Source organism: Theropithecus gelada, chromosome 6, assembly GCF_003255815.1.
Source record: "Theropithecus gelada isolate Dixy chromosome 6, Tgel_1.0, whole genome shotgun sequence".
In the NCBI taxonomy this organism is placed as follows: Eukaryota; Metazoa; Chordata; class Mammalia; order Primates; family Cercopithecidae; genus Theropithecus; species Theropithecus gelada.
Genome location: NC_037673.1, coordinates 137,138,867 through 137,160,731, shown reverse-complemented (window position 1 = coordinate 137,160,731; position 21,865 = coordinate 137,138,867). Strand labels below are relative to the sequence as shown.

General features: G+C 42.1%; 1 protein-coding gene across 6 annotated transcripts in view; it reads right to left on the bottom strand.

The window, feature by feature from the left end:
• Window positions 1-21,865, bottom strand: part of LOC112625707 (protocadherin alpha-C2) — a 203,975-nt gene that overhangs the window by 179,183 nt on the left and 2,927 nt on the right. For 2 of the 6 annotated variants that reach the window (XM_025386869.1, XM_025386874.1), the window contains exon 1: window positions 185-2,742. The exons of 2 other annotated variants lie outside the window; for them this stretch is intronic. In XM_025386869.1, coding sequence (XP_025242654.1) covers window positions 185-2,566 — 2,382 coding nt within the window. In that variant the 5' untranslated portion in view covers window positions 2,567-2,742. Of the gene's footprint in view, window positions 1-184; window positions 2,743-6,154; window positions 8,705-12,395; window positions 15,102-21,865 lie in introns of those variants that run through there. 2 more of the 6 variants (XM_025386868.1, XM_025386863.1) reach the window with 2 other exon arrangements.

The following is a 21,865-nucleotide window of genomic DNA, read 5'->3' as shown; positions in this document are numbered from 1 at the left end:
AACGAAGGAAGGCAATATATATTACTTTGATGTCCTGTAATTCCAAAAGACTTTAGTTAAAATGGATATGTAAAAAGAGGTAAAATTTTAACCCAGGGAAATCTGATTCTTAGAAATAAATTTACGAAGAAGTTGATAGAGAAAAACAATACGAAAATTAAACAAAAGGATGTTATACACTAACCTTTGCAAAGGATTCCTCAGTTGTCTGCAGCTGATCTTCTCTGTCCCTAGAGTCAGGTAAACTGGGGCTGAAGGCCATGAGGTCGGTCTTGGGTGGGCCCTCACCAGAGCACACCCTGGGCCTCCTCTGCTGCGAGTATGACCAGCTCCCCACCGCGCTGGAGCACACCAGTGTGGGCTTGCCCGGAGCGCATGCGCCCTCGGTGGGCGGTGCGGAGCACCGCAGCGCGGTGTACAGCAGCAGCGTGAGCACCAAAAGGCTGGATACCGCGCAGATGGCGATTATCAGGTACACGTTGACATCCACCAGCGCAGCCTCAGGACCCACAGCGCCCGACAACGCCCGTGAGGAGGCCTTTGGCGCCTGTCCACTCTCCACAAGTGACACCAGCACGGTGGCCGTGGCCGTCAGTGCGGGCTTGCCGTGGTCCTTCACCAGTACCAGTAGGCGGTGGCGCGGAGCGTCCGCTTCGTCCAGGACACGCGTCGTGCTGATCTCGCCCGTGTACAGCCCCACGCGGAACGGGATGCGCGTGCCACCAGTCCCCGGCTGCAGCTCGTACGAAAGCCACGCGTTGTAGCCTGAGTCAGCATCCACCGCGCGCACCTTTGCCACCACGTGGCCCGCACCCACCGACCATGGCACCAGCTCGTTCACTGAGCCGATGCCACCCGCCCGAGGCGCTAGCAGTGCTGGCGCGTTGTCGTTCTCGTCCAGCACGAACACCTGCAGCGTCACGTTGCTGCCCAGAGATGGCACGCCCGCGTCGCGCGCGCTCACCTGGAACTGCAGCAGCTCCAGCTCCTCGTGGTCCAGCGGTTGCAGCGCGTACACCTTGCCGCTCTCCGCGTGCACCGACACGTAGCTCGACAGCGCGCGCTCGCCCACCCGCCGCTCCACCAGCGAGTAGGACACCAGCGCGTTCTCTTGCGCATCCGCGTCCCGCGCCGACACAGTGAAGATGTGGCAGCCTGGCGGGTTGTTCTCTTTCACGAACACTGTGTACTCGGGCTGCGCGAACGCTGGCGCGTTGTCGTTCACGTCGGCCACCTCCACAGAAACACTGGCCGTGGCCCACAGCGAAGGCGAGCCCCCGTCCCGCGCGGTCACCACCAGCTCATAGGCCGACACGTTCTCGCGGTCCAGGGCGCTGTCCAGCACCAACGAGTAGTAATTCTTGAAGGTGGACACCAGCTTGAAAGGGACGTGGGACGTCAAGGAGCAGGTGACCAGCCCATTGACACCCATGTCTTTGTCGGACACGCTGATCAGGGCGATGACTGTACCCAGTGGAGCGTCCTCTCTAATTGGAAGTGATAAAGACTTGAATTCCAAATCTGGGACATGATCGTTGTTGTCTTCTACTTCCACAATAACTCTACAATGGCCAGAAAGTGGGAGCTGTCCCTTATCAATGCCCTCTACAATAATTTCATAGGATTTGCTTTCTTCAAAATCAATATATCCCTTTACAATAATTTGTCCAGTAATTGGATCTATGTGAAACTTGGATTTCACATTTGGCGAAACATCATTTGAGAATGAATAAACAATGTCCCCATTCAATCCTTCGTCTAAATCTGAGGCGTTAAGTTTAATGACCAGTGTTCCATTAGGAACATTTTCTGGTAATCTCACCTTATAAAGAGTTCTGTCAAAAGCTGGGGCATTGTCATTGGCATCCAGTACTGTGATGAGTAACTGAATAGTGCCAGTCAACTCGGGTTTGCCTCCATCAGTGGCTGTGAGCACTAAAAATATCTCCGGAGCTTCTTCTCTGTCTAAAGATTTCCATAGTATAAGCCCAAGACCTTTTACCAGCTCATCATCAGATGGTTTTTCCAGAGAAAAGTATTCATTTGGGCTCAGTGTGTAAGTGAGCAGGGCGTTCTCCCCGATATCGGCATCCGAGGCGCCCTCTAGTGGAAACCGAGAGTCAAGCGGCCTGGATTCCGCTATGGACAGGTTCTTTTGTGTTGCTGGGAACACCGGCGGGTTATCGTTAATGTCCCTCACCTCCACGTCCACATGGAAAACCTGCAGCGGCCTGTCCACGATCACCTCCAGGTGGATGCTACACTCCGAGCTCCGCCCACACAGCTCCTCGCGGTCGATCCGAGAATTCACAAACAAAATGCCATTCTGCAGATTTACCTCCAGAAGATCTCCGCGGCCCTTGGACGCCACCCGGAACAGGCGCGGCACCAGCTCCGCCAGCTCCAGCCCCAGGTCCTGCGCGATGCGGCCCACGAAGGTGCCGTGTTTGGCCTCCTCGGAGACCGAGTAGTGGAGCTGACCGTTCCCTGCCTCCCAGGTTGCGAGGAGAAGAAGCAAGAGCAGCAGACGCCGGGATTCCTGGCCGCTTCCCCAGGAAAACTCCATCTTTAGTGCACAGTGTTTTGTTCTGATTAAATATCGTTTCTCAAAGTCAAGAGAAATCTTTTGATCGGTCGGTCAAGTGCAGCTGCATCCTCCATATTTCAGACTCCAAAGAATGCATATAGTTCCTTCCAGTAAGAATAGAAGGAATTTTCCCCTCTTCTTTCTTCTCTCATGTATTTTGTGGTAAAGAGCGACATCATGTGGTTCCAAACCGTAAGTAGCAATTGTGGAAATCCACACACACTCTACTATAAACTACTTGGTTTTATTTATTCTTTCAGCCGTTTTGGAAAATAGGAATACATTTTGTACTATTGTGGTACACATTGTACCACTGATTGATTGAGTGTGGTCCTTAGTTTCACCATAGGGGCACCTTTTACTTCAGTAGAAATAATTTTTTCAACACAGGCTTTAAGTATTACAGAGACCTAACTACACACTTTGTAAACATGTAACCGTAAAGTGTTGATTACAAAAATTCATTAAAGATTCCTGTATTCCCAAGAATTCCAGGGTTTTTTATTAATGATAACACCCTCTTCGCCCTAGTATTTTTGGTGTTGTAGACTTAAGGGGACTGGTCTCTAGGGAACTTCTAGTCCCAAGAACAAGCTATTGAAAGGGAAATTTTCAGATGTTTTATAAAAGAATCAAAGACCATCAGCATTTAATTAAATGTCTTCCTTGAGTCATGTCAGGGCTGAAAGTGCAAGGAAGCAGGAAGTTATAGCAAATAGCTTGCATGGAAAAGCATTCCAAATAATTTTATTCATTGGAACTCATTTGCTCCCATGAGCGAGGCTGGTATTCTCATTTTGACTCTTACAGTTTATAAGTACTTGCTTGTTCTCCAATAGGTAATGTGCCTAAGCTTCTATTTTCTCCTATATTGCTTATACATTTTAGCCAAACTGAATATTTCCTGCTTCCAATAACATTTTTCAATAAACAAACATGTTCATTTTGTCCTGTCTATAAGTAATCCACATCATTTCTAAACTCTTCTAAAGCCAATTTTTATAACCACTTAAAAGTTCCCTGACCCATGAAGAATGTCATGATTAAACCAATTAACAGGTATTTTTTCTTCTTTTACAAACTGCAGCACCAGGGTAGAATCGTGTGGGCCATTTATTACATTAATTTATCTCATAAGCATTTGAGTATGTGTGTCCTTTTTTGGAATATATATTTTAAAGGGAATAGTTGTATCTTAATTGTTTAATAGCTCAAAGGGACTTACTTAATATTTGCTAAATATTTACCCTGTAGAAAAGATTTGGTTTCCTTCCATTTCCTAATAAAATGCATTAATTTAAGGTGATCGCATAGCTAGTTGGGAAAATGTGGTGTTTCGGCAGCCTGTATAATTTTCTAAAGACACAAAAAAAGTCTCTAGACATTTCCCCAATTAAGATGTATTTCAAGTTCCATGTTGAAAAATTGGGTTTTAGCTTAATTTTTATTCTAATTCTTGGTAATCATGATCTTTGAATCATCCTGGGTATTAATGGGGAATGAAGACTTCCCAATAAATAAACCACAATACATTTATTCTTACATAAAGAAATTTAACATATAAAGACATAATGGTAGCTATTTAAAAACTTTCTTTGCCTCCTGTATTCATAAAGTTCTTCTCATCCTGTTTGTCTAAACAAAAAATCAATCTAGTGAAAATAGCTTTATGCTCCCTCTCTATCGAAGAGCTACATTCACACAAACACACACAAAAATCAAAACAACAACAACAAAAAAACCCACCAACTTTCTGAATCAAACAGAAACCAGAGTACTTTCACTATTTGGGGACCCAAACTAGATTTTTACAAAATGATCATTGACATCAAGCACATTGGAAAAAAAGAGGAAGAATTCCATTTTCACACATTTCATTTGTAATATTTTCATTTGCCAGATATTTTAATGTACAGATGGGGAATGCAGCAGAATAGAAAAGGATGTTTATTTGGTAGCTATTCAATATTTATTTGGCATAGCATCAATATATCTGCGAAGCAAAAATTCCAAAGTCTTCAAAATGTCTTTGCCAAGAGTCTTGTTAGACAAGAATTTCAAAAGGCAAGCTGGATTTGAAGATTGAAGTTCCATATCTGGGAGGACAAGTACTTTGGCTGACTCTATTATATTCAAGAAGCTGATAACAGAACTAAATTTTTAAAATATTGACCTGAGTTGGACACACTATGGCTACTACTTCATGGACAAGGGAGCAACAAAGGATAGTGGCAAAAAAGGAAATAAAGAAAATGAAAGTTGGGAGAAGGAGAGGAGTCAAGAAAAGTATCTATTTTACATGTTAGACCTTCCACACTGTCAATGAGTATTGACCAGGTTTCAGCTGGTTACTATTTCTCTCCAGTGGTAGGGAAACTTAAATGGGAGTCCAACTAATTGCTAGAGGAGATAACCAAATGTGTGGGGGGAGTGATTAGAAAAAAGTCTAACTTCAATTTTATTTGGTTCTGGTTATTTGGAGTTTTCTACTTACTGCATGGCACACATTAATAGGCAGGATGCTATTCAGAGAAGGTAACCAGTAATAACATTAAAACATTGGCTTATCAAACTTATTTCATATTGACATCCTTAGTATGGTATGTAAAAGACACTAATGAATAAAAAGTTTTGCTAGTAGGGATAGTTTTAAAATTAGATACCATAATTATTTTCAAGATATTGTTCAGATTGAAAATTATTGTTAACAAGGTTTAAAACATTCTTTTAAAATGAATATATAAATATACTACAGAGCTATTAAATTTTCACTTCATATTGATATTTGAGTTATTAGTAATAAATGAATTTGAACACATAATACAGTAGTATTATTAAAGTAGTATTAAATAAAGTAGTGATAAACTAAAGATGAACAAAAATACAATTCTAAATGCAATTGTTATTCTCGATTTTTCTCCCAACTGGGAAATCAACAAACAATAAACAGTATTGCCAAATAAGAGCACAAGGCCTAAAATGAATCACATTCAAGTGAAAAAGAAGGATTGACACTCCAAACAAATGAATAAGAGAATAAAAGAGGTTCCATAAAAGACAACAGGTGTAATGATCTAATTTTTGAAACTGAAGGTGGAAAAGCATAATCAATAGGGAATTATAAGCATTTAGGTGAACTCATAAAATGAGCAAGTAACATTCGTACTAACAGGTAGTAGGAAGTCCAAATGAAAAGTGGCAAAAGATATTGAAGAAGCATTGTGTAGGGAGGGATAAGTATAAAACGAGTCGAAATCAAATTCTCTAAATAATGAAACTCATCTAAGAAAAAATATTTGTCTTATACCCAGGCATTTAGCAATAAAATAATCCTACTACTGCACCTGCTAACAAACAAAATTACAAGTGTGGATCTCATGACTTACTGCTGATTTGGTTCAAAAATTAGCAACAAAAATCTTAGCATTTTAACCACAAAACCAAAAAACTGGAAAAGTCTAATTATGAATCACATAATTCATACTTAACTATTAACGTATTTCCAAAATAGTGGAAACATTGAGGAATGAAAAGACATTTTGGAAAGAATAAATAAAAATTACTCACTTTGACTGAGTGATCAACGTCCACATCCTGTTTCTCCTCTCTATCCCGGCTAATTGGACAAGGAGGAAGGCTAGGGCTAAAAGCCATGAGGTCGGTCTTGGGCAACTCCTCTCCAGAGCACACCCTCTGCTGCCTCTGCTGCGAGTATGACCAGCTCCCCACCGCGCTGGAGCACACCAGCGTGGGCTTGCCCGGCCCACACGCGCCTTCGGTTGGCGGCGCAGAGCACCTCAGAGCAGTATATAGCAGCAGTGTGAGCACCAACAGACTAGACACTGCGCAGACGGCGATGATCAAGTACACGTTGACATCCACCAGTGCAGCCTCAGGGCCGGTGGCGCCAGCGGACGACCGGGACGAGGCCTTGGGTGGCTGGCCACTCTCCACCAGCGACACCAGCACAGTAGCTGTGGCGGTCAATGAGGGTTCACCGTGGTCCTTCACCAGCACCAGTAGGCGGTGGCGCGCGGCATCCACCTCGTCCAGGGCACGCGTCGTGCTGATCTCGCCCGTGTACAGCCCCACGCGGAACGGGATGCGCGCGCCACCAGTCCCCGGCTGCAGCTCGTACGAAAGCCACGCGTTGTAGCCTGAGTCAGCATCCACTGCACGCACCTTCGCTACCACGTGGCCCGCACCCACTGACCGCGGCACTAGCTCACTCACTGCACCACCGATGCCACCCACCCGAGGCGTCAGCAGTGCTGGCGCGTTGTCGTTCTCGTCCAGCACGAACACCTGCAGCGTCACGTTGCTGCCCAGAGATGGCACGCCCGCGTCGCGCGCGCTCACCTGGAACTGCAGCAGCTCCAGTTCCTCGCGGTCCAGCGGTTGCAGCGCGTACACCTTGCCGCTCTCCGCGTGCACCGACACGTAGCTCGACAGCGCGCGCTCGCCCACCCGCCGCTCCACCAGCGAATAGGACACCAGCGCGTTCTCCTGCGCGTCCGCGTCCCACGCAGACACAGTGAAGATGTGGCAGCCTGGCGGGTTGTTCTCCCTCACGAACACCGTGTACTCGGACTGCGCGAACGCTGGCGCGTTGTCGTTCACGTCGGCCACCTCCACAGACACGCTGGCGGTGGCCCACAGTGAAGGCGAGCCCCCGTCCCGCGCGGTCACCACCAGCTCATAGGCCGACACGCTCTCGCGGTCCAGGGCGCTGTCCAGCACCAACGAGTAGTAATTCTTGAAGGTGGACACCAGCTTGAAGGGGACGTGGGGCGTCAGGGAGCAGGTGACCTGTCCATTGACACCTGAGTCACGGTCAGACACACTGATCAGGGCGATGACTGTGCTAACTGGCGAGTCTTCTAATACAGGTAAAGATAGTGATTTAATAACTAACTCAGGTAAATTATCATTGATGTCCACAATTTCGAGTAGAACCGTGCAGTGATCTGACATTGGAGGATTTCCTTTATCCGTGGCTTCTACCTGGATTTCATATGACTTACTTTCCTCGAAATCTATGTTACCCTTTACACTGATTTGTCCATTGACTGGATCTAAATGGAATTTTGACAGAATATCTGTTGACATGTCCGTATTGAAAGAATATACGATATCCTTATTTACTCCTTCATCCAAATCTGTGGCATTAACGGTCACCACTAGGGTACCATTTGGTGCATTTTCGAATAATCTGACTTTATAGATCGTCCTCTCAAACACTGGGGCGTTGTCGTTTACATCTAAAACAGTGATCTTTAGTTGAGTCGTGCCAGTGAGCTCTGGTTTCCCACCATCAATTGCTGTTATTAGTAAATAATGCTTAGGAGTGTCCTCTCGATTTAAATTTTTTTTCAACACGAGTCCAAGGGATTTAATTTCCTCATCATTTCTTTTAACGTTCAAGGTAAAATATTCAGTGGAATCAAGACTGTAAGTCAACAACGAATTAGTTCCGATATCTGCATCTGATGCGCCCTCTAGCGAAAACCGAGAGCCAGGCTGTCGGGATTCGGAAATAAACAGATTCTTTACAGCCATTGGAAAAACTGGCGCGTTGTCATTAATGTCCTTCACTTCCACGTCCACATGGAAAACCTGCAGCGGCCTGTCCACGATCACCTCCAGGTGGATGCTACACTCCGAGCTCCACCCGCACAGCTCCTCGCGGTCGATCCGAGAATTCACAAACAAAATGCCATTCTGCAGATTTACCTCCAGAAGGTCCCCGTGTGTTTTGGACGCCACCCGAAACAGGCGCGGCACCAGCTCCGCCAGCTCCAGCCCCAGGTCCTGCGCGATGCGGCCCACGAAGGTGCCGTGTTTGGCCTCCTCGGGGACGGAGTAGTGGAGCTGGCCACTCCCCACCTCCCAGGCTGCGAGGAGCAGAAGAGAAAGCAGCAGGCACTGGGCTCCAGGATCTTCTCGCCAGGAGAATATTGCAAGCATTTTCCAAATATTAGATTGCCTTTACATTGATCCAAACTTTAAAAATAATTCGAGTTCCCTATCTTCATTTCTTAAACTCCTCGGTGTTAAATTTTAGAGAGGATGAAGCAAAGCAGTATCTGAATACGTAATGCACGCTGTCTTTTATGGAGAAAGACTTTGTGGTGGACAGCGACATCATGTGGCTAAATGTGTAAGTATTAAATATGTAAATATATCTTCTTTTCCTTGTATGTCGTTTGAACGTTCCCAAAATTTGTAGTTTCAGTTGTAATATCCTTCGGTCACTCCTCAAAGTCCTTACATTTTACCTAAATATTTCCTTAGAACTTTTATACTAATTCACTATCAATTGTGCTAATTCATGACATATAGTAAAATACTGTGATTCCTGTTTTAACAGTGGACATCTATTGGAAATGTTTCCCACGTGACAGCCACTTTTCTACTTGTCTTAATGGAATTATCCCGTTAAACTCTCACAATCCTCTGAAATAAGTTTTAATATTATTCACTTTTTATAAACACATAGAGGTTAAGTAAAACAATATTAACTGTTGGTACGATGGGATTTCAATCTGATTCAAGACAACTTACCATTAACCTCTTTATCTCCCAAGCTACATTTTACAGAAAAATCAGATCCTTTCAGATTTATGATCATCAAAACATTGAGACATTTAAGTATTTAAAAGTGTGTGTGTGCTGTGTATATTAAAACATACATGTATCTATTTTATATTATTACAGCAACTGTTAATTTTTTAAAATATGTACCTTTATGGTTTTTTTAATTTGTAGAATGTCTATAATTCCCTCCCATGCCCCTTTTTCAAGAACTACGGCCTCATCAACTATCTTGACTGTTACTTACATAAAGATTTCAGAAGTCAGTCCTTTACAGAGAAATTCAAACAGGAAATTTGTTTCCTATTGTGGGAATGTGATTTGTATATTTGCTACATTCATATCACATCAATTAAGAATATATTAGGTTTAATTTTCTCCACACTCTTTATGTATTTGAATTTACCTGTATATACTAAAATGTTAACAATATAAAATAATTATGTTTTTGATGATCTCCACTCCTGATGAATTTCTAGATTCCAGCTTCTTTAAAAGTTGTTACTTGAAAGAATTGATGATTTAACTAATCAGTGAAGGGAGAAAAGTAACCTAGGAACATAAGCCAGTATTTATTCAACATATTTAACACTAAGTAATAAAACATTCTAAAGATCTCTGTGAATTCAGTGAGAAGCATGAATTATCTCAGCATTTGGAAGTGGGGCAAAGAAAATTCATGGAAAGAGGTCAAATTTAGAGAAAAGAATGCACAAATTTTTGCTTATAGCCAGACCATTTCAAAATAAAATCAAACATGTGATTTAAATATTTGGGGGAAAAGTTTTCATTTCAGCTTTTGTTTCCTGTGTACTCATTAAATGGAAGCCAGGACTGCAACTTACTCAGATTTTATTATTCATATTTAGAATAGGATAAATTATCAATTGTTGTTTTTGTGAATAAATAAATTAATATTTTGAATTAATTTTTTCAAGCAAGATCAATAAAAATGTAAGTTAATGATATTTGTTAATATCAAACTTACATAATTTCTAACTGATTCTATTGTGCTATATTATGAAGTAAGTAAATATTTAAGAATTATTTCTGAAAAGCATGGAACTAAGAAATAATTATAGCTATTAATATTCCAGTTACCACTTTGCTGAATTTTGAAAGATGGTAGCTAGTTTGAAAATGAGAGATAAACTTAAAAGTTTTTAATTTCATGGACTTTATATTAATGAGATGTCTCTGACAACTTATTGTAATACTATGCTTTTCAGTACCTTTAAGAGTTATATTCATTGCGAAATGGGATGTCACATGGGAATTTATAACAGAGTAGACTCCATACTGATTATTAAGAGATAAAGGTAATATTAAAGGAAATACAATTTTAAAAGATTGAGCCATTTTGTAGATAAAGTATCAGTGAATAGTTTCTACTACCACCTAGACATCTCTTAGATAACCAAGAAAAAAATGTAAATAAGAATAAAAAAAAAAAACATAGAGCAACAGATTGTGATTCCTGGAGATCTGGACATATGTGAATATAATTTTAAAAGTGTATCATTTACGCTTTTAACATAGTGGTCAAGTATAACTTGGAAATGGATATTCTGACCTAACTATGGAATGGCTAAAGGTACGATCACTAATGGAAGTTATTTCTATGATTTATCAATATACATGTATATTTAGAATAAACAGCAAATAACTAAGAACCAAGCAGTAGAGGACTGTTTAAGACAGTTATTTTATTGCAATACATCTTCTTTGGTTGGAAAAGCTAAAAAAATTCTTTCCAAGGGTAGCATTTACTTGTAGAGTTCAGTGTTTTAATTACCCAAAATAAATGTTTCAAATGAAAATGTAGTCATCCAAGACCAGGCCTCACCTTTTGGAAAAACTCCAATTCCATTAGGAATATGGATGCTTCCAGGTAAAATTGAGTGAGCTCACATTAATAGAAAATGTATTCCCACGCATAGAATTAGACGCCAGAAAAAGGTAGTCATTCTCTGCAGTGAGAGGCCTGCACACATTGGCCTAATGATAATGATACTGAAAGGATGATTTATCAACCATTAACATAAGGACTGGGTAGTCTCCACTTAAATGAAGAAAAAGTCCCACCACCTGAACAACCCCAGTGTGATTTTTAAATGTTAAGATTTTCAAATTAAACAAAATAGAGAGGGTCTCTTTTCTCAATACTCTCTATTTTTGCCTGATAACTCAAAAATTTTATCAGTGTGAAATCTTTATACCAAATAATGGGTTATTTTACTTACAAAAAACATACTTAAGATTAGCAATTATTCCTAAGTGCTGTCATTTTGTTGTAACAACCTGTGCTACATACTTTTGGAAATTCTGGCATTAAAACATCCACTCAGTCTACTTTCAAATACAAATAAAAAGGTCAGGTGCGGTGGCTCACTCCTGTAATCCCAGTACTTTGGGAGGCCTAGGAGGGTGGATCACTTGAGGCCAGGAGTTTGAGATCAGCCTGGCCAACATGGTGAAACCCCCCCTCTACTAAAAAGAAAAAAGAAAAAAAAAAAAAAGCCGGGTGTGGTGGTGGGCGCCTGTAATCCCAGTTACGCAGGAGGCTGTGAGGCAGGAGAATCACTTGAACCCAGGAGGCAGAGGTTGCAGTGAGCTGAGATCACACCACTGCACTCCAGCCTGGGTGACAGAGCAAGACTCTGTCTCAACAACAACAACAACAACAACAACAACAACTAAAGAAAAAAGAAAAATATAGAAAAAAATGTAACTTATTAACTATTACATAGACAAGGGCATTGTTGATCCAAAGCTAGTTTGAAAATCTAAGAAATGTCCAGGATATAGGTTATTCCAAACACTATCTGACAGATTGGATAGACAGTGTCAATTGAAAATATATATTATATAATCAAATTCTTTAATATCTTCCGATTGTGATTTTCAGTTTTTAAAAGAGAGCAATGTTTAATTTACAAATTTTGCTGAGGTGTTTTTCAGGCTTTCATGGTCTATTACTCATGACTTAATGACGGAAATGCCAAAATGTAAAAATAAGAAAACAGTTATGTAGATTGTTTAAGTAAATTGTTCAGTAAATGCAAGAAATTGATCTCTAATTCATGTTCAATATTGCACAGTAGGATGATATAAAATAAATGAAGAACTATGAATCTAAATAACTAGTAGAAATCATATAGAATTTTTTAAAAAGAATAGTTTTAGAATTGGCAAGAAAAATTAAGAGACTCACCTTTCCTACGTATTCTGATTCTGAGAGCTGTCTCTCTTCTGTGGAGTCTGGACCTTGAGATAAGCTAGGGCTGAAGGCCATGAGGTCCGTCTTGGGCGGGTCCTCCCCAGAGCACACCCTCTGCCGCCTCTGCTGCGAGTAAGACCAGCTCCCCACGGCGCTGGAGCACACCAGCATGGGCTTTCCTGGCACACGAGCACCCTCAGTGGGCGGCACCGAGCACCGCAGCGCCGTGAACAGCAGCACCGTGAGCACCAACAGGCTGGATACCGCGCAGATGGCGATGATCAAGTACACGTTGACATCCACCAGCGTAGCCTCTGAGCCCGCGGCGCCCACCCACGCCCGCGACGAGGCTTTGGGTGCCTGGCCACTTTCCACCAACGACACCAGCACGGTGGCCGTGGCTGTCAACGTCGGCTCTCCGTGGTCCTTCACCATCACGAGTAGGCGGTGGCGAGGCGAGTCCGTCTCGTCGAGGGCACGTGTCGTGCTGATCTCGCCCGTGTACAGCCCCACGCGGAACGGGATGCGAGCGCTGCCAGTACCCAGCTGTAGCTCGTAGGAAAGCCAGGCGTTGTAGCCTGAGTCCGCGTCCACTGCACGCACCTTCGCCACCACGTACCCTGCACCCACCGACCACGGCACCAGCTCACTCACCGCGCCGGCAGCGGTGCCAGCCCTAGGCGCCAACAGTGCCGGCGCGTTATCGTTCTCGTCGAGCACGAACACCTGTAGAGTCACGTTGCTGCTCAGAGACGGCACGCCCGCATCCCGCGCGCTCACCTGGAACTGCAGCAGCTCCAGTTCCTCGCGGTCCAGCGGCTGCAGCGCGTACACCTTGCCGCTCTCCGCGTGCACCGACACGTAGCTCGACAGCGCGCGCTCGCCCACCCGCCGCTCCACCAGCGAGTAGGACACCAGCGCGTTCTCCTGCGCGTCCGCATCCCACGCTGACACCGTGAAGATGTGGCAGCCCGGAGGGTTGTTCTCCTTCACGAACACTGTGTACTCAGGCTGTGCGAACGTCGGCGCGTTGTCGTTCACGTCGGCCACCTGGACAGATAAGCTGGCGGTGGCCCACAGTGAAGGCGAGCCCCCGTCCCGTGCGGTCACCACCAGTTCATAGGCTGACACGCTCTCGCGGTCCAGGGAGTTGTCCAGCACCAACGAGTAGTAATTCTTGAAGGTGGACACCAGCTTGAAGGGGACGTGGGGCGTCAGGGAGCAGGTGACATGTCCATTAGTACCAGAGTCGCGATCCGACACCGTGATGAGAGCAATGACCGTGCCCAGGGAAGCGTTCTCTGAGATGGGAAGTGAGAGAGACGTTATTGAGACTTCTGGTGTGTTATCATTGATGTCCACAAGTTTTAATGAAATTTTACAATGTCCTGACATTGAAGGGGTTCCTTTGTCAGTTGCAGTGACCTGAATCTCGTAGGATTTTGCTTCTTCATAATCTAATTTTCCCATAGTTCTGATTTCCCCTGAGCTGGGATCTATGGTAAACTTAGTCTGTATAGTGGAGAACACATCACTACCAAGTGAATACACAATCTCGCTGTTTGATCCTTCATCTGCATCAGAAGCGTTTAATTTAACCACTAAGGTCCCATTTGCAGTATTCTCTAACAATTTTACTTTGTAAACTGATTGGGCAAAAGTTGGTTCATTGTCATTTACATCTAATACCTTAATAAGTATTTGAACGGTGCCCGTGAGCTCAGGTTTGCCCCCATCAGTAGCCACCAGTAACAAATTAACCTCAGCAGTTTCCTCTCTGTCCAGCGATTTCCCCAGCACGAGAGACAAAGATTCGCTTAGTTCATCATTTGTCTGTATATCCAAGAAGAAAAACTCACTGGAGCTGAGCTTGTAGGAGAGAAGAGCATTTACTCCTATATCTGCATCAGATGCTCCCTCTAGAGGAAACCGAGAATTAAGCAGCCTCGATTCGGGAAACCGGATAATCTTTACTGTCATTGGAAATACTGGCGGGTTGTCGTTAATGTCCTTCACTTCCACGTCCACATGGAAAACCTGCAGCGGCCTGTCCACGATTACCTCCAGGTGGATGCTACATTCCGCGCTCCGCCCACACAGCTCCTCGCGGTCGATCCGAGAATTCACAAACAAAATGCCATTCTGCAGATTTACCTCCAGAAGGTCCCCGCGTGTTTTGGACGCCACCCGGAAAAGGCGCGGCACCAGCTCCGCCAGCTCCAGCCCCAGGTCCTGCGCGATGCGGCCCACGAAGGTGCCGTGTTTGGCCTCCTCAGAGACGGAGTAGCGAAGCTGGCGACTCCCCACCTCCCAGGCTGCGAGGAGCAGAAGCCAGAGCAGCCATGTCCAGGCCTCTCGGCCCTGTCTGATAGAAGACGCCATTACCAATCCTCAACGATTGGATCAAATTAGAGGAGCATGTTTTGCAAAAAATTTAAATATTCTAGTCTTCTGTTAAAGTCCTGCTGCTTCTCTTATTCTTCCGCTTCTCTGAAGTAACAAAGGGGCTCTGGGTATTTTTCTTCCTAGAGAACACTCTATGGTGGACAGCGACATCATGTGGCTAAAATAAAGGCTCTACTGTTTATTCTGTAGATTGAAAACTAGTCAATTTTCTGGTTTAAGTTTACTCATAGCTTTCATCTTGGAAAAAATACCTGTTTTAAGCCCTAAAATATATTACCTTTTTACCCTTTTTTACTCTGGTAAAAAAAACACACAACATAAAAATTAAAAACTACCATATTAACTATGATTAAGTGTACATTTCAGTAATGTTAAGTATATTCACGTTGTTACGAAATTTTCATCTTGGAAAACAGAAACTCTATACCCATCAGACAACAACTCCCCTTTTCACCCTCACTCCAGTCTCTGGTAACCACAGTTCTATTTTCTATTTCTATGAATTTCACTACTTTAGATATTTCATGTAAGTGGACTCATACAGTATTTGTCTTTTTGTGACTGGCCTATTTCACTTAGCACAATGTCCTCAAGGTTCATCCATGTTGTAGCATGTGACAACATTTATTTCCTTTTTAAGGCTGAATACTAGTCCATCGTATGTATACACCACATTTTGTTTATTCATTCAAACATCCGTGGACGGTTCCTCAAGGTTCATCCATGTTGTAGCATGTGACAGGATTTCTTTCCTTTTTAAGGCTGAATAATAGTCCAACATATGTTTACACCACGTTTTGTTTATTCATTCAAGTATCCGTGGACATTTGAGTTGCTTCCATCTCTTGACTGCTGTGAACAGTGCTGCCATGGACATGGGTGTGCAAATATTTCCTTGAGACCCTGCTTTCAATTCTTTTGGATATTTAGCATTTTTCAGTTTCTTCAAATGAAGAACATAGTAACCAAAGGTATTTTAGTCCATTGAAAATATATGTGTATATATACTGTTGTTTTGTGATTTAATTTTGATTTTTGAATTGTTTGCAGATGTTTTGAAATTAATAATTTATTTGTTTCTCATTTGGATAATGTATTATTAATTTAGAACATTTCCTTTTCCATTACATTTAGACTTTTATGCAAGAACAATACAAGTTATCTCTTTTTTAGTGTTAATTACTTGAGAATATCTTGTTAATTTTTAGCTGATCCCTTCACAGTAAAAAAAAATGAAAATAGAATAAAGATAAGATGAGGATGAAATAAAATGAATCAAGGAGTGGGATATCATACAAAATGCATAATAAAGGGTCACTTTCAGTTACTCTAACCATGTCACAAATTTTGTTTTCAGCTTCCTAGAGCAAAGAGAAAAGTAAGATTAATTGCAAAATTTGCAATGTCCATAAGAGAAAAGCAAAGCTCTTGTTAAGAAAAGCTGGCTTTTTTCCAATAACAATTTTCCCCCTCATGTACAGTATCTTAAGATACTCATTTGTACCATCTATGGAAGTGTGTATTTATATTAATCATACTCTAACAATGAATCCCAAGTTAACTGATTTAAGCAAAAATAAACCAGAGAATCCTTTACTGACTTGTACATGGAAGTGGGTGATTAATTACTGGTTTCAGGCAGAACTGGGTCTACACCCTTCCATAATTCCATAAGGAAAATAATCTCCACTTTTTTTTTTTTTTTTTTTTTTGAGACGGAGTCTCGCTCTGTCACCCAGGTTGGAGTGCAGTGGCCGGATCTCAGCTCACTGCAAGCTCCGCCTCCCGGGTTCACACCATTCTCCTGCCTCAGCCTCCCGAGTAGCTGGGACTATAGGCGCCCGCCACCTCGTCCGGCTAGTTTTTTGTATTTTTTAGTAGAGACGGGGTTTCACCGTGTTAGCCAGGATGGTCTCGATCTTCTGACCTCGTGATCCGCCCGTCTCGGCTTCCCAAAGTGCTGGGATTACAGGCGTGAGCCACCGCGCCCGACCTAATCTCCACATTTATAATTCCTTTTCCCCTGCTGACCTTCTTCTCAGGTAGATTTTTCCCAATGTGCTGGCAAAATGGCCAAAGTAGCTTTCTAGACTAAAAATTACCAGTTTATTGACTCTTACCAGAAAGTGCCCTTTTCTAACAGTCCAGCAAAAATCCTGGATATTACTTCCCACAGCCCAGTTTGTATGATATAAATTTCCTTTAGTCAATAATTGTGATTTTTCTCACATTGGCTAGACATAGGTCCATTTGTTCATTCTTGAAGCCAGGAAATGAAATCAGCTCCACCTAAATTATGTGAAATGAAAAGTGGGAGGTTGGTTCTTATGTGAACTGAAAAGTGGAGTTCATGGCATGTACCCAAATTCTCCTGGAGCTTAAACAGATGGCAGATAGCTATAAAACTGGTCATTACAGCATTATGTAGTTGCAAAGCAACTGCATATGTGTGACACCCAGTAATTATTGTTTAATCTATGGCCAACATTGACCACTGTTGACACATAGAAGGAATTATACCTAGAATCCAGATGCCAGCTTCAGGAAATATGACTTGCTTGAGATAATTTCTGTAATCATATAAGGTAATTATACTGGATTTTCAGAATGACATATGTGGGGGTGTAAGAGGCATTTTGTGCTGTTATTTAGGACTTCTGAGAATATAGAATATTTCCCCTTTCCCTCGGAAATAGAATACTGTTGCCAGATATGCAAGTATATTTCCCCCACAATGAAGAAAAGAGACTAAGAAGCCATGCTCAGCAAATCATCCTTCCTCTCACTGCACTTGATATCTCTTGGTACCTGTTTTGGGTCAAAGATACCCCAAAAGACATCACTTTTCTGAGGTTCAAATAAGTGACTTTATTTGGAATAAAGATCTTTGCAGTTGTAACAAAGATGAGGATCTTTATATGAGATCATCCTAGATTAAAGAAGGCCATAAATCCAATGATGGTTGCCTCTTATAAAAGACAGAAAAAGAGAAGGCATATAGTAACACAGGAAAGAAGGAAATGTGAAGACAGAGGCAGGAACTGGAGTTATGCTGCCACAAGCCAAGCAATGCCAAGAGCCACCAGAAGCTGGAAGATGCAAGAAAACGTTTTCCCCTAAAGTCTTCAGAAGAAATGTGGCCCAGGCAACACCTTGATTTTGGACTTCTGGCCTCTGTAAGAAAGAAGAAATTTATTCTTACAGAGACTCTGTAAGAGAATAAATTTCTGCTGTTTCAAGCCACCAAGTCTGTGGTAATTTGTTGCATCAGCCCAAGGAAACTAATATAGTACCCATTGCTAAAATTATACCCTTTGCACCTATCTACGCAACTGTATGTCCCTTAACGTTTACATGTCCAAGCACTCATTCTTGCAAAACCTTCAACCTAGTCTTTCACAAAACTACTAGAAGACCCTAGAAGAAAAAAACAACAAAGGGAATGGATCCTAAGCAAGAAAAAAGAAGGAATATCTATGACATTTTAAATTTCAGTTTATTATTTTTCTTCTGCTACCTTCTATATTTAAGAAAAAGTAATCAGGCCGGGCGCGGTGGCTCAAGCCTGTAATCCCAGCACTTTGGGAGGCCGAGACGGGCAGATCACGAGGTCAGGAGATCGAGACCATCCTGGCTAACACGGTGAAACCCCGTCTCTACTAAAAAATACAAAAAACTAGCCGGGCGAGGTGGCAGGCGTCTGTGGTCCCAGCTACTCGGGAGGCTGAGGCAGGAGAATGGCGTGAACCCGGGAGGCGGAGCTTGCAGTGAGCTGAGATCCGGCCACAGCACTCCAGCCTGGGTGACAGAGCAAGACTCCGTCTCAAAAAAAAAAAAAAAAAAAAGAAAAAGTAATCAAAACACAGTAGATTTTTTCCATGGAATTCAAGTTATCTAATCTGCTTAATGGTCAGATGTCTTAGTAGAAAGTGTCAACAATAATGTTCTCCTACAGTTGTATTTCCTGTTGTAAAAAAAAATGCCCTCCTCTTAAAATTTGTTCTGTTCATATTAGCTTAATGGCAGCGGAACCCCAATACATATGCTGTTGTGAGTTAACATTCAGTTTTTCCTCTAAAGTAAACCTGATTTTATTTATTGCTCCTACAGAGTCCTTTGTAGTTTTGGGGGACTTCCTATGACAGCTTTTCTCCACATGTTGGCTCAGCATCCTGGATTGCTTTGACTTTATGGCATCTCAGTATCAATGTAATTGCTGTAAAATTACTCAGTGCTTATGTAATTGCTGTAACAGGAAAAGATAGCAGAAGAGTCTTTCACTGGCAGTTACATAATTCTGCTTGGAAGTGACACACCATTCACATTTCATTGGCCAAAGGAAATCACGCAATCGTGCTACTTCAAAACAACAAAAAAATGAAATCCTCCAGCATTCTCAGAGGAATATTGGTAGTGGCTACCAACACAAACCATTTCACATTTTCATCTATTTGCATCCTTCACTGACCACAAGTCTCTAAGGTCCCTCAAATGATACCTTACTAGTCTGTGGAAGAAATCTCATGAAGAAAGATAAGCCTGTTGAAAGTTGTGTTAACTATATGAAGATTTGGAATGGAGGAAGAACTTTAACTACCAATGGGAAATCCATTCATATTTACATTAAAATAAATACTAAGTGACAATACCACTCCACAATCATCTTTTCTTCCATTCTAGAATTACCTTTTCATAAAATTACTTTTCAAATTTTGCACTCCTACACCCATTTATTTTGGTTTAATAGTAATTCACTATTATTTGTGATTCACTTTCAAGTTAATAACCTCAACTAACCTAGAAAACTAAATAAGGAAATATTGAATGTATCTAAAGGCAATCCTAAGCCTGGACATTAATATTGTTAGCAAATGAAGCTCTGGGGACATAGTAATGTGAATTGGAAAGAGAAATTATTTTGTGATTTTTCTGATCTATTTTTTCCAATTTTATAATCCTACAAAGTTTGTCTCATATTTTGAGGAACTGGGACATTTTCTTGGCAACATGATCCTAAGATTTTTTTTTTCTGATTCTTGCCAAAAGGCTGAGTATGATAATATATTAAAAGTTACAGAACATGCTTACAGCCTATTTTTTTTTTACAATACTCTAAGCAACAACTCTGTATCAACTCAAATCTCTGGAAACTTAACTAGCAAATTATATTAATTTCTCATAGAATGTCTTCACAATGGGACATTCACATATGTTTGAATGTTTGACAAATAAAAATATATTCATTTAATATTTAAGTAACTTCAGAAGTAAACATAGGAAATAAAATTTAACATTATGCCCATGACTGAATGACTAGCAAACACAATGATGTCTACATCAAGGATATTTCCGTGGGTTTTGCAAAACTGCTATAAAACATGCTGCCCAGTATATTGCTCAACCTTTACACAATCATCAGTAATCAAACCTTCCTTGATTTTATAGCAGAAAGAGGCTATTGTTTTCTCTCTTGAAGAAATAGTATAGAGAATTTCCTTTTATTGTTATTTTTCATACTCCTATATTGACTTACAGGACGGTAAGCATTGGGATTTGCACTCAGCCTAGGCTTGATTTTTGAAATAATGACTCCCATCTTTCTCTTGATCTTTTACTTTGGCCTTAAGCAGATTTTTAAATAATTTGCTTTTGCAAATTTCTTCCACTGTAAGCTACCTTAAACATTTTAGGAAAGGTAAAGAACTGTATGACAGCAAGCAAGTTTTGGATATCCTCAGGAAATTTGAAGAAAACTTAGTAATAATACTGAACTTAGTTTTTCCGAGCCTCAGCACCTTTATCCACAAAATGTGACTAAAGTCTTCATAAAATCATAGGAAGGATTGAATGAGCTAAAAAGTAAAGGGTTTTAGAACATTTGTGAGTGAATGGGAGGAATGGGAGGTGCTTAATAAGTGTTTCCTAACTGGATCCCCCAAATAGCAAATACATGCAACATTAAGCCTTCTAGACCCAGGGGAACTCAAGGCTAATGGCATCAGGAAATTGTTCACAATGACAATGAAGTCGTGGTTGTGTGTTGTCATAAAGAAATTAAACAACTCGCCCAATAAATGGTGTTTTTGTTTGGTTGGTTGGTCGGTTTTGGTTTGTTTTTGTTTTTGTTTGTTTTGACAGAGTCTCACTCTGTCGCCCAGGTTAGAGTGCAGTGGGGCCATCTCGGTTCACTACAACCTCCACCTCCCAGGTTCAAGCGATTCTCCTGCCTCAGCCTCCCCAGAAGCTGGGATTACAGGCGCCCCCACCATGCCTGGCCAATTTTTTTGTATTTTTAGTTGAGATGGCGTTTCACCATGTTGTCCAGGCTGGTCTCAAACTCCTGACCTCAGGTGATCTGCCCACCTCGGCCTCCCAAAGTTTTGGGATTACAGGCGTGAGCCACCGCCCCTGGCCAATTAATGTATTTTAAATTACATTTGCTTAAAACTATTCAGTTTATTGTTCACTTTGAAACTTACCCACATAAAGGAAAGGCAGATGATTTCTGTAACTTTGTCTAGAATTGTTTGTCCGGGGCTTGACATTTTACAAGAAAAGATAACATAATAAGTTACCCTGAATATATCACTGTTATTTTACTACATTGAGATCCTGTGTTAAATATGATCAACGTTATCTTATATTGTACCTTGTATTGTAGCTTTTTTTAACCTGCCGGAAATAACCGGAGCTGCAGGGTACAGTTGAGCTGCTGATCACCGTCCTCGATGTTAGTGATAACGCCCCACTGTTTGACCAGGCCGTATTTCTTGATTTAAATAATCAAGAAATATGACAGGCCGGGCGCGGTGGCTCAAGCCTGTAATCCCAGCACTTTGGGAGGCCGAGACGGGTGGATCACGAGGTCAGGAGATCGAGACCATCCTGGCTAACACAGTGAAACCCCGTCTCTACTAAAAATACAAAAAACTTAGCCGGGCGAGGTGGCAGGCGCCTGTAGTCCCAGCTACTCGGGAGGCTGAGGCAGGAGAATGGCGTGAACCCGGGAGGCGGAGCTTGCAGTGAGCTGAGATCCGGCCACTGCACTCCAGCCTGGG